This window comes from Pyricularia grisea, chromosome I (assembly GCF_004355905.1).
Source record: "Pyricularia grisea strain NI907 chromosome I, whole genome shotgun sequence".
Lineage (NCBI taxonomy): Eukaryota > Fungi > Ascomycota > Sordariomycetes > Magnaporthales > Pyriculariaceae > Pyricularia > Pyricularia grisea.
In genome coordinates this window covers 28,613-40,876 of record NC_044973.1, presented here as the reverse complement: position 1 = coordinate 40,876, position 12,264 = coordinate 28,613, and the positions used below count along the sequence as shown (strand labels likewise).

The window sequence follows — 12,264 nt, the reverse complement described above, 5'->3', positions numbered from 1 at the left end:
CCTCCACTTAAACCGAAAATAAACAAATTATCCTTAGACCTAAACCGCTATAATCTTTAATTTCAGTGCTCAGACTAGACCCCCCTGCGTTGCAGGGTGGACCGGGCGCTCCATGTACCTTTTAGCCATACGGCTTTTCGACCAATTAAATTGGCCGAAAAGATCGCGCCCGTTCTAGTTTGAGGATATGTTGTCGATTATCGCCGTAAATGGAGGTTATCGCACAATATACGCACTGTGTATGCACTGTATGCGCAACGGCGATACAGTTTTTTAACTATATATTTTTTATTTACGAATATTTAATTAAATAAAAATGGTAAAAATATAGTAAAAATATTAGTATAAAACCTGAAATTAGGGCTTTTTAAAAAGTAAAACCTTATATTTATATACGTTATAAACAAATTAAAATAAAATTAAATAATAATATTATTATTTTTAACGCCCTATTTAAAAATTTATATATAAATAATAATATATATAAGTTTTTTATTTTTATATAATAACTAATATAATTATAATAATATCCACGTATAGTTTTTTTTTCCAAATTATAATTCGTTATTTTTTTATTTAAATAAATATACGTTAAATTTAATATTTTATATAAATATTTAATAATTAATATTTTTATTAATAAAAGGTTTTATAAAATATAAATTCGAAATGATAAACTTTTATATTAATTATATATAATAATAAAAAAACGTTAATTTTTTTATTTAAATTAAAATAAATATAAAATAAAATTTAAAAATATATAAATTTTAGTAAATTTAAATATAAAATACGCAGTTTTAATAATAATAAAAATTTTTTTAAACGTGGACGTTTGTTTATACCGGCTATTTAATCGTTAAAATTTTGGTGTTAATATCGTTAAAATTGGTAAAATTATAAACCCGTTTTAATTGCAAAATTTATTAAAAATATTTAATATTTTACCTATTCGAATATTTAATACCTTATATTACGTAATATATTAATAAAAATATATATATATAATATATACGTATATACTACCCTTTACGTACAAAAGTTTTTAAATTATATTTAAAATTAAAAATATAATTAAAAAAAATTAAAAAATTTCAATTTTTTTTAAAAACCCAACCTCCATTTGCAAATTAAGGCCACCCATATCCCAATTCGACCAATATAACGATTAAAAATATAAAATAAATCGTTATTAATTATTTTGCTAATTGCTATATCCAACGTACAAACCGTATATTTTTACGATTTTTATTTAATTGATTATAACGGAGTGTCGGTCGCCGAAATGCTGAAATCACCTCCACTTGCGACGAAAATGAACAAGTTGTCCTCAGACCTGAACCAGAGTGATCTTTGGTTGGACCCACAGGTACAAGCAAAGCCACGAATTGAGCCACGGCCACGCGGTTCAATTAGTGGAATTCCGATTTAGGGATGAGCCCTGAGATTATGTGATCTTTGTGTTTGGACCCACAGCTATAAAGCAAAGCCACCAATTGAGCCACAGCTCAATTGGGATCGCGCCGTTCAGGGATGAGCCCTGAGACTAAAATCTAAGCATGTTACCAAGGAGGATGTTTACAGCGAATGAACTGTATATAATAAAGAAGAAGTTCATTGAGTAGCTTTAACAACGATTAATAGTATCTGCATGATTGGTATTACGAGGAGCTATAATTGAAATGCCCAATCTTTTTACAAAATGTCAAACAGTGGTCCCAACCGACGTAAACAAAGACACCACATAGCGACTCTTTTCCGCCACCCTAGCCGCCAACGCCCCTAGGCTGGGGCTCTGCAGAACATCGAATATACTCATATCGTCGGCCCCGGCCGCCGCGACGAGCCAGTTGCGCAGCTCCACCGCGACCAGCGAGTCAACCCCGTAGACGCCCGCAGGCCGACGCAGGTCAATTTCGCCCGGGTCTAGACCAAACATGTCCGCCAGTTTTCCGACCACGGCCTTCTCCACCGTCTCAACCGCTCCTCCGGCTGACCGCACGTCCCGCAGGGAATCCGACAGCGTCGTAGTCCTTTTACTCGCGCGCCGCCGATCAATGCCGGGGTCGGCTTTTGAATCGTCTCCCAGGGCAGTGACGGAGCGCTCGTGGTTGCGCAGCGGCTGGAACCGCTTGTCAGTCAGCCAGACGACGCCCGAGTTACGGTCAAACTCGCGGATCCCTGTCACCATGTGACTGAAGGTGGGGTGGTCGTGGGGTGGTCGCCGTGCCGTGGCGGCGTGAATAATGCGGTGCAGGTCGTGCTCGTCAATAATATCGAGGCCTGTCTTGTGCAAGCGGGCCGAAACCTCGGGCGGCATGCTGGCCACCCATCCGACCTCGGTAACGCGGCCAAGGTTCACTGAAACGGCGTGCAGGCCGGCAGAGGAGCGGTGGCGGGCGAGTTGGTCTTGGAAAACGTTGCCGGTGACGTAATTTGCCTGGCTTACGTTCCCGGCAATGCCGCAGAGTGAGGAAAGCATGATAAAGAAGTCCATCTCGGTAGGGAGAAGGCGGTGCAACAAGAGGCTTGCGGCAACTTTGGGTCGGATGGCGGCTTGCCATTCCTTGTAGGTCATGTTGACAAAAATGGAATCCTGTTGGCAGCGAGTAAGTATATAACGTTGCAAAGTAAACACTGAAATTTGCAAAGGATTGAGGAGTTGTAGAACCACTTACATTCAAAGACATGGCTGCCTGGATAACTCCTTTCACGGGAGGCAAATGGCTTTGCACCTCTGTAAGCATCTTTTTAACGGTGGGTGGATCTGCAAGATCGCACGAGTAGAGAAGTGCTTTGCATCCATATGAAAGCATCAACTCTTCGACCACCGCTTTGGCGTCGGCTGACCTTTCGGCAGATCTAGATACGAGAAGCAGGTTACGAGCACCGTGTTTGGCCAACCATTTAGAGATTGATAAACCAATACCACCAACGCCTCCGGCCAAGAGGTATGTCCTGTCCGATTTGAAGACTGCTGGTGGTACCGTCCTGGCGACCTGTACAAGTTGTTAAGTTGTGCATGTTAGTTTTATCCTTGCATCTTTCCCAGTAAGGTATAGGTTGACGAGCGGGATATGAAATGCACGCCCTTACTTACCTTGACCTTGTCTTCTGGACCAGTAATAATCACAATCTTCCCCATGTGCTTTCCGCTCTGCATAAACCTGAAAGCCTTAGCAGAATCGCCCATGGAGAAGGTCGTCACAGGACCAACTGGTCGGACTTGTCCACTCTTAAACAAGTTCATAACCTCACGCAATACCTGTTGCAGAACTTCTGCTTTATAAAGCCCCAGCTGGAATATGTCAACGGCCGTAAAAGACACGGCTCGGCCGTACGGTGCCATATCGAGGCTTCGTCCCGCCTCCAGGTCCCGCCTCCCTATCTCGACAAAGCGGCCAAAACGTGCCATGCATGCCCACGTCTCCTGCAACTGGGCCCCTGATAGCGAGTTGAGAACCACGTCGACACCCTTGCCGCCAGTCGAAGTCATAATTGCTTTAGCAAAGGAGCTATCGCGACTGGAGAAGATGCGCTGAGCTGGTATCCCATAGCGCCGTACGACAAAGTCACGTTTAACCTCGTCGCCGACGGTAGCGTAAACTATAGCCCCGATGTGCTGAGCCAACATGATGGCCGCCTGGCCGACGCCGCCCGCAGCCGAGTGAATGAGGACCGTTTCCCCTGACGATAGCTCGGCCTTATTTACCAGGCTGTAATATGCTGTAGCGAATGCCATCGGGATTGTGGCAGCGTCTACAAACGACTGAAGCACGGTGGTCGGCATCTTCACCATACATTCCCAATTGACTCGTACCGTCGTGGCAAAGTGGCCGCGGAGAATGCCACACACAAAGTCCCCCGGGCGGAAACCACCATGTTTGGCGGCGAGGCAACCCAGGCGCCGCACCACGCCGCTGCACTCGTATCCCATGGTCTCCTCGCTTAGCTGGCCCAACGCGACAAGCACATCCCTGAAGTTGAGCCCAAAAGCGCGGGGCTCGATTTCGAGCTCATCTTCGGCCGGCGGCTCGTCAGGTACGACCTGATCGAAGCGGAGTGTGTCCAGCAGGCCGGGCTTGCCGACGCAAAGCCGCAGGTTGTGGCCAGTCTGCGTCTTCTCAAACGGGAGAAGTTCTATAGGTTGGTCTTCCATGCCTTGGCTACAGCCAAAAGTCTTTTGGCACTCCTGGTCGTCTTCGTATAATCTCGAGATGTAGATTATGTCATCTTGAACGGCGTACTCAAGATCGACCTCATGTCTGGGCGTGGAGAAGTCGAGCGAAACGGCAAGAACTGCTGCGATATGCCGAATATTCTCGATAGACCAAGGGGGGTTGTTAGGGTCCAGGTCAAGAGACACATAGCGTCGACTGGCATCCTCTGTGCAAAGGGTGCGCAGCAGCCCCGTGTGCATCCCAAGCTCTGGCTTCGAACCTGTGATGACGCCGGCGCAAGATACCCAGAGGACAGCCTTGGAACTTGTTACCAAACGCTGTATCTGGGCGAATTGCTCGCTGCTCACAGTGGCTAGCAGAGGACTAACTGCCTCCTGCAACACGATGCAGACCTTATCTTGCGGTCTAGCCGAGGCCAGCGTATCTATAGAGATAATGGCTTGTTTCTCCGGGAGTGAGGATCGCAGTGCGCATGTGAGATCATCTAGCCATGTCTGGGATGGACCTTGTGCGTCTGGGCAGATGATAACAATGCTGTTTGGAATTATGGGTTCGCCCACGGCCGTGGTCAGGATGACATTGAACGAGTAATTATCATCATCCTCGCAGTCTCTGACTGAAACATCGAATCCAGAAAAGCCCGTCCTCGGCAGAAGGCTCTCCCATTCTCCCAACTTGAGATTTGGACCGTCCTTGCGGCTCTCTTCTTCACCCAACCACCACCCCGGCAGTGTACCGAATATGATTTGCGCGTCGAGAATGTCTTTGGTGGTTTCGACTAACAGCAGTCGCCCGCCTGGCTTCAACAGCCTACGAACGTTGGTCAGGCTATGCTCCATATTCCTGGTCGCGTGCAGGCATTGACACGCAATGATCAAGTCATACGCGCCGGCCTCGAACCCCTGCTCTTCTGGGTCCTGCTCGATATCAAGCGTTTTGTAATCAACCATTTCCCCCCAGTCTGCCAGTTTGTTTAATGCGGCTTCGAAAAACCCAGCCGAGACGTCGGTAAAGGTGTAGGACTCAAAGTCAAACCTGCCGCGGGTTGCATCCCTCGTCAGCGCCTCGAGGACCGCCAGTGTGCACCCGCCCGTGCCGCCACCGACCTCAAGGACCCTAGCACGAGGCTCTTTGAACGCCAAACGTTGTACCAGCTGTCCCACCTGCCAATAGCAGTTTTTTAGCCTGAAATCCATCTCGTAGTACCGGTTCAGCAGACCACCCTCGGTCATAACCTCGAGCGGCGTCACCTTGCCCGTCATGATGTCGTGCAGCCGCAGCCCAACCCGCCGCACAAGCTCGCCGTTGACGCTCTGGGCCGCCACCTCGTCGTACAGCTGCCGCTTCAGGCCCTCGCTGGCCCGCCGCAATACCAAGCCGGACTCATCTGCGAACGCCAGCTGGGCTTTCATCCACTCGTGCAGCCGCCGGTGGTGCCACTCCATGACCGTCACGTCAGCGTCGGTGGTGCGGGCAAGCGTGTCGCTGATCATGTGAAGCACTGCGCGCCACAATCGCCTGACTTGGGTCACCATCTTGGCGTTGGGCTGGAGTCTTAGTGGGTCTTCGAGCTGGCGGCGTGTTGCGAGCGTCACGTCGGGTTGCCACTCGAGGCGGTTCATCATGTTCTTCCTGCCAGGCTTGGGGGCCAAATATGATGACTCCCTGCCCCGCCCCGTCATGGCCGTGCAGATCAGGTCCTTTATTTTGAGCAGTGGCATTGTGGACTGAGTGGTAGCGACTTCGATGCTGGCCCGGAAGCCGGAGCGATCGCCGGTGTGGATCTGAGAGGTGGCTTTAAGTTGCGTGCCGGGTTTGTTGGAAAGGTTCGCGGAGATTTCCATCTCGGCCATGAGGCTTGGCACTACCATCGCTCTGTCTAGCTCTTCGACCGAAAGGGCCGGGAAAGCGGCCTGCAAGACTGAGTCCAACGTCGTCGGATGTAAGATATAACTTTCCACATGTTCAAGGTCTTGACATATTTCAAAGTCGACGTAACAAGACTTTTGATATGTAGACACATTTAGGAGGTTGTTGAAGGATGGGCCATGGAACAGTCCCTTGTTGCGGAGGTCTTGAAATACCTGCTCGGGGGTAATCACTTTTGTTGCCGCTGTCGACATGTTGAGTTGGGGAGACAAATAACCGGCAATAGGAGGGGAAGACGCCCATGCAGCCCTCGTCGGTGACCCAGACGACACCCGTAACACGTAGCCATGGCAGTGCTCTGTACTCCCGTCGCTGCCGTCGCGCAGTGAATGCAGCGAAAACTCGTACCAACCGGGCTCGAGCATCTTGCCGTCATCGCACCTGTGAAGGGAAAATTGTACTTCAATACCCTCCATCGTCTCGGGAATGACGAGGGCGTTGGTAATGCGCACATCACGCAGCCTATGCCCATACTTGTCGCTACTGTTGTCATCTTTTTGTTCCTGCAGCTGTTTCATGGCCTCGATAGCCATACTGATCCCGCCCGCGGCAGGGAATATGACATCCCCGCCGACGACGTGGTCGCGCAGCCATGGGATGTCGGAAAGCCGAAGAAAGTTTCGCCACGTTGGCGACGTGTCGCTGCTGTTAAGCATCAATGACCCAAGTATCTCGTGACGGATATGCTTTCGTAATCGGTGTTTAATGTTGACCCTCGGCTCGCGCCAATACCTGGTTGAGTGATTCCAGGGGTACGGCGGTAGGTCATTCAGCACGTGCACTGTTGCTTCCTTGTACATGTTTATGGCTGCCAGGTCCACTGAGCCTCCGTTGGCCCAAACCATACCGGTGGCCGCTTGGATGGCCTGCACTGCGTGCTGCCCACGGACGAGAGCGCTTGCGTAGGTGATGTTGCGGGCCCGGAGAGTGTCAGACCTGGTCAAAATTTGTCGGATCGGACCTGCTAGAGCCGAGTGTGGGCCAATTTCTAAAAGCATGTTGACTCTCCCACTGAAGTCGTCACCTTCATTGCAGAGTTTTTCCAAGGCTGGAGCAAAGAGGACAGGTTGTAGAAGGTTGTCCACCCAGTTCTGAGGCCCAAGAGCCTCCCCTCGGCGTCTGATGTCTCCAGTGACGGGTGAAGCATAAATGACGTCTTCTTTGAGCTTCCTGGGTGATTTCAAGAGTGTTTCCAATGCCTCGAGGTATTCAGAGGCCATCGGCTTCATGTAAGGCGAATGATAGGCTGAGGCGACCCTTAGCCTCCGCGCAAAGATACCGTCTGTTTTCAAGCTTTGTTCAATCTTAACGATACAGTCAACGTCCCCCGACAATGTCGTACTCTCGGGGCTATTCACGCAGGCCACTGTCACTTTGCCCTTGGTGGGAGCCAAATAAGGTAGCACCTGTTCACTCCCCAGCCCCACGGCCAGCATACCACCCTGCGTATTATTGAGATGGTGGTATCTTTCCGTCAAAGCACCGCGGAGGTAGACCACGCCGAGGGCCTGCTCAAAGGTTAACACTCCGGCCGCGTACGCCGCCGAAACCTCGCCGCTCGAGTGACTGACCACGCCGGTCGGCCGGATCCCGAATTCGGCCAACAGGTCGACGATGCTGATCTGCAGGGCCACACATGCTGGCTGGCTGAGCCAAGGCTCATCAACGCGCGTGGTGTGCTCATCGCGGCCGAGCTCCTCGAGAAGCGACCATTGGGCTCCAAGCCTCCTCAGCGCCGCGTCTGCCCTCGCCATGGACTGGCGGAACGTGGCGTATGCTGAAAGCTCGCGACCCATGGCGTACCATTGGGCACCTTGACCGTTGAAGACAAAAGCAACTTTAAGGGCGGACTTGAGACCGTTTGCAATGGTTGTTTTTGCGACGTTATTCAAAGCGTCTGCGAGCTCTGTCAGGCTAGATGCGGACATGGCCGTCCTCCAGGGGAAATGCGTACGCCGGTGCGAAAGAGTATAGGCCAGATCCTGTAGATTTGGTTGGTTGGAGCTGGTGGTCAGGTGGTCTGCAACTCTTGTTGTCATCCTTCTCGTCACCTTTGCCTCCTTACTGCTGAGCACAAAAAGATGCCATCGCACGCAATCGCTTGTCTCGCCTTCGGCTACTGGAGAATGCGCGTCAAGTATGGCGTGGCCGTTGGTCCCACCGTAGCCATAGTTATTGACAGATGCACGAAGCGGCATGTCACGCGGCCACGGCGACAGTTTACAAGGGACGATGACACGCAGCGCGTTCATGTCGATCCGCGGATTGGGAGATTCGAAGTTCAGGTTGGGCGGGATCTGCGCCCGTTTCAGAGCCATTGTGGCCTTGATAATGCCTGCTATACCGCTGGCTGCCTCTAGGTGCCCCAGGTTGGTCTTGACGGATCCAACCATGACAGGGCTGTTGGGATCTCTCGCCTGACCGAATACACGTCCAATGGCGCTGGCCTCAACAGGATCTCCTGTCTTAGTACCTGAGAGTTTGCTTTTTGGTTAGACTTTTGGGAACAGCAAAACGCACAAGAAAAAAAAAGAAACGTCAAGGCAAGCGTTGACGGAGGGAACTTCTCAAGTTACGGAACTCACCTGTCATATGTGCCTCCACGTAGGCCGTCTGCGCCGGGTCCAGCCCCGCCCGTCTATAACACTGCAGTACCAAAGCCTCCTGCATTTCCGGGCTGGGGGCCGTAATGGTAGGCGTCTTCCCGTCTTGATTTAGCGCCGTCTCGCGGATCACTGCATGGACCGGATCACCATCCTTGAGCGCCCTGTCCAGCGGTTTGAGCAATACCGTCGCCACGCCCTCACCCCTGCCGTACCCATCAGCCCGGTCATCCCAAGCAAAACATTTGCCCTCACGGCCCAGAACGCCAAGCCCTGACATGACGATAAATGGGTCCGGGTTCAGGAGGAGGTTCGCGGCGCCGACGAGGGCCATGTCAGATTCGCCCGCGCGCAGGGATTGGACCCCGAGGTGTAGCGCGGCCAGTGAGGCGGAGCAGCCCGTGTCGGTGGTTAGGGACGGGCCGTGCAGGTCGAAAAAGTGCGAAATACGGTTAGACAGCATGGCGACGCCGTTTCCGGAGAGCATGGTGCGCGGGAGCATGTCAGGGTCACGGTGTTGCGAATCGTGGTAGTCACGACTGAAGGACCCCATGTAGACGGAGGTATTACTGCCGACTAATTGGTCCATTGTGAGCCCGGCTGGTACGGAGGGTGCATTCAACTTTTAAGTTAGCAATCAGGTCTATCTCCGTCCTATCAAAACAAAATTGAAGCCGACGAATCCCATTTAGATTCAAAGTTTTGACATACCATTTTCCGCTGCCTCAAATGTGAGCTCGAGCAGCATTCGAATTTGGGGGTCAAGAGAGCTAGCCGTCTCTTCGGAAAAGCCAAAAAATGGCGCGTCAAACAATGCAACGTCGTCGCGGATAAAATGCCCGCCAACCACGTTTGTCTATCATGCCTGTTAGTGTACTGGTGGTATTCGCTGAGGACCTTTTTGCATTGATGCTGATGATAATAACATACCATTCCCTCTTTCTCAAAGTCCGGATGATAGAACGCGGGCGCATAAAACCTATCCTTTGGTATCTTTGACCATCCATCGCGTCCCTCGGCGCATAGCTTCCATAAATCGTCAGGGGTCCTGACGTCCCCTGAGAAGCGGCAACCAATTCCAATGATTGCGATGGGATCACTTGGCCCATGGTGATTGTGCATTGTCTTCCAGTCGCCCTTTCCTACGGCCCTGCGTTGGTTCGCAAGTTGAGCCAGCCGGTGATAGTTAATGATTTGCCTGGACGGCAGTGCGGTGAGATTTGCTGCTCTATAATTAACAAGAGGTTTAAATAACAGCAAGTTGTTATTTGCCTACAGACTATTACAACTATTGATCATCCGGTTTGGCTTTCTTTTTTTAAAAGAGGCTATCCCAACTGTAAAGCAACTTGTATCTAGCAAAAGGGGATCCAGGATCCACGCACGCAGACATTGGCTTGTAGAGGCACATGTTATTGCTAGTTTAAGGAGTAAAGATAGTTCGTATATCACGCCACGCAGCGATGATTAACATTGGATGAAGGACCTCACGGCGTTATTCATCCTAGAACTTTGATCTGACTCACATCCCAGCGACTATAATCCCATATTCGGTGCTAACTCAATCGGACTTTTGCCCCTTTTGGACCTCCGACAACCTTCCTTTCCATAGGGATGACCATCTGGGAAATCTTGAAGTGGACATACAACCGAAGTAGTCCGAGCCCGCACTTTATAGTTAACGATTTGGTAGACCGGATAATCAAGCCTTGCCGCCATCTGGTTCCGAAAATGGACGGGACTAGAATGGCGGCGGACCCCGATGTACATGTCCCTCTTCCACCTTGCATTGAAGTGTATAGCTGGGAATAACTGGTGACCCTGAAAGAAGGGAACCTTTGCTTGGACAGCTTACTTCGACTGAACCCAAAAGTATGAATGTCCTTTACCTTTTTATCTAGGCCTAAAGCACTCATGAGGGATATGCTCTCTGCTTGAGCAGAAGCTTAACAATTCTTTCGCGAAGGATGGAGTGTGTGACACATTCTTTCTATCGCCCCTGCCAGTCAATCGTCATCAACCTGTTCCACAGTGCTACATGACAGAAACTAAGATCTATATTGAGCTTGTAACAGGAAACAACATTTTGGTGGACAACATTAAAGCTAGGATGATATCTGTTGATGCTCATGCTAGCTTGGTAAGCAGTATCGTACAAATATAAACGCGCGCTAGTATTCTTCCTATGTCTACAAATAGTCCCAAAGCCCCCAAGTAGCAGTGATCATCACAAATGAGCGCTCTCAAGGTGTTGCCTAACGGCCCAGTGCACAGCCTGAACCAGGGCAGTGACGTCGCTCGGCCGCTGCGGGGGACAGTGCGCACCCGAGTGTACCAGCAGCTTAGCCAGTCGAGGGTCACATATGCCACGCGCCGCTTCGGCCATCTCCTTCATCGCTGCATCGTCTCTGCGGCCATGCGCGTGCACCGTCGGCATGCCGAGAGAATCATCACCTGCAGCCAGGAGGCGCGGGTGCAGCACGCGCGGCACGCCCGATGGATCCGCCCCCGGTCGGAAAAAGAGCCGATTGTCGTAGCCGGCGGCCGTGGCGCCAATGCTGCACGAAGCCGCAAAGGTGCGCGATAGAACTTCCTTCATTGTCTCGGCTACTGCCGCCACTGATGATGGATCCTGAGGCAGGGATTCAGGGTGGTAGTCCTGGTCGCAGAATATGTGTTTGATTGCTTTCTCGTGGGTACGGGGATCGGCTGAAAAAGGAACCACCGAGGACAGCAGAACGGCGAATTTGAGATCCGGGTCGAGGCCTTCGCGCTGTTGCTGGTACAAATAGGACAACGCTATGGATCCGCCTTGACTAAAACCCATAATACCGTCGAATGGTCCTTGCTCCGCAATGACGTCCCTAAGGCGGCTGTGGGCTTCCTGTATATCACCGGGAGAATACCCTCGCGTAAAGGAGTAAAAAGGGCCCGGATCATTTTTGTCGATACCTTATTTGGGCGATATATGCTTAGCATGATAGCTAAAACACTAGACTGGGTGGAAAATATCTTGGCGTGACTTACAGGGTCCGCGAGGAGAATCGAAAAAGCCATCGATGCACACAACTTCGTAGTAATCTTGTACAGCCCGTATAAAAGTGAAGAGTTGGGCACGGAAAATATTAGCAGAGCAGCCCACGCCGTGTAATGCTAGGATGCGCATTCGTAACATCGTTAATGTTATGCGCAACTATCCCCCAGGTTGCTTTTTTGAGCGGGGTACAAGTATGAAGTTGTAAAACGGGAATGCTTTGAATGGTGTTGATCTGACCTGGAAGAAAAAAAACGATGCAGAAAGACCGTATAAGATAAACACAACTTCAAGCAATGCAAGCTACATGCGAGTGTGGCCAAGCAAGGACAATATTTGAGCCATCTATCTATAAATGCAGCTGTAAATGCACCCGGCACCATACTGATTTGGGTTAAAAAAAAACATCTGTCAATAAGAATAGGCGATCGATCGATCTTTAGAACTTTAATTTCCTGGGGACGGTGGTTCATAAGGAAATCACTCTGTAGATTATCTATACTGATCCATGATTCAT

At 50.3% G+C, this 12,264-nt stretch overlaps 2 protein-coding genes across 2 annotated transcripts; both read right to left on the bottom strand.

Moving 5' to 3' along the window:
* Positions 1-1,705: 1,705 nt before the first annotated feature.
* PgNI_05131 (uncharacterized protein) lies at positions 1,706-9,835 on the bottom strand (the record flags this gene model as incomplete). Its single annotated transcript, XM_031125169.1, has 6 exons — positions 1,706-2,596; positions 2,679-2,999; positions 3,101-8,583; positions 8,696-9,313; positions 9,425-9,569; positions 9,644-9,835. The coding sequence occupies 6 exons, from the start codon at positions 9,833-9,835 to the stop codon at positions 1,706-1,708; spliced, it is 7,650 nt and encodes a 2,549-aa protein (XP_030982509.1).
* Positions 9,836-10,940: 1,105 nt separating this feature from the next.
* PgNI_05130 (uncharacterized protein) lies at positions 10,941-11,770 on the bottom strand (the record flags this gene model as incomplete). Its single annotated transcript, XM_031125168.1, has 2 exons — positions 10,941-11,597; positions 11,741-11,770. The coding sequence occupies 2 exons, from the start codon at positions 11,768-11,770 to the stop codon at positions 10,941-10,943; spliced, it is 687 nt and encodes a 228-aa protein (XP_030982508.1).
* Between the last annotated feature and the right edge of the window lie 494 nt (positions 11,771-12,264).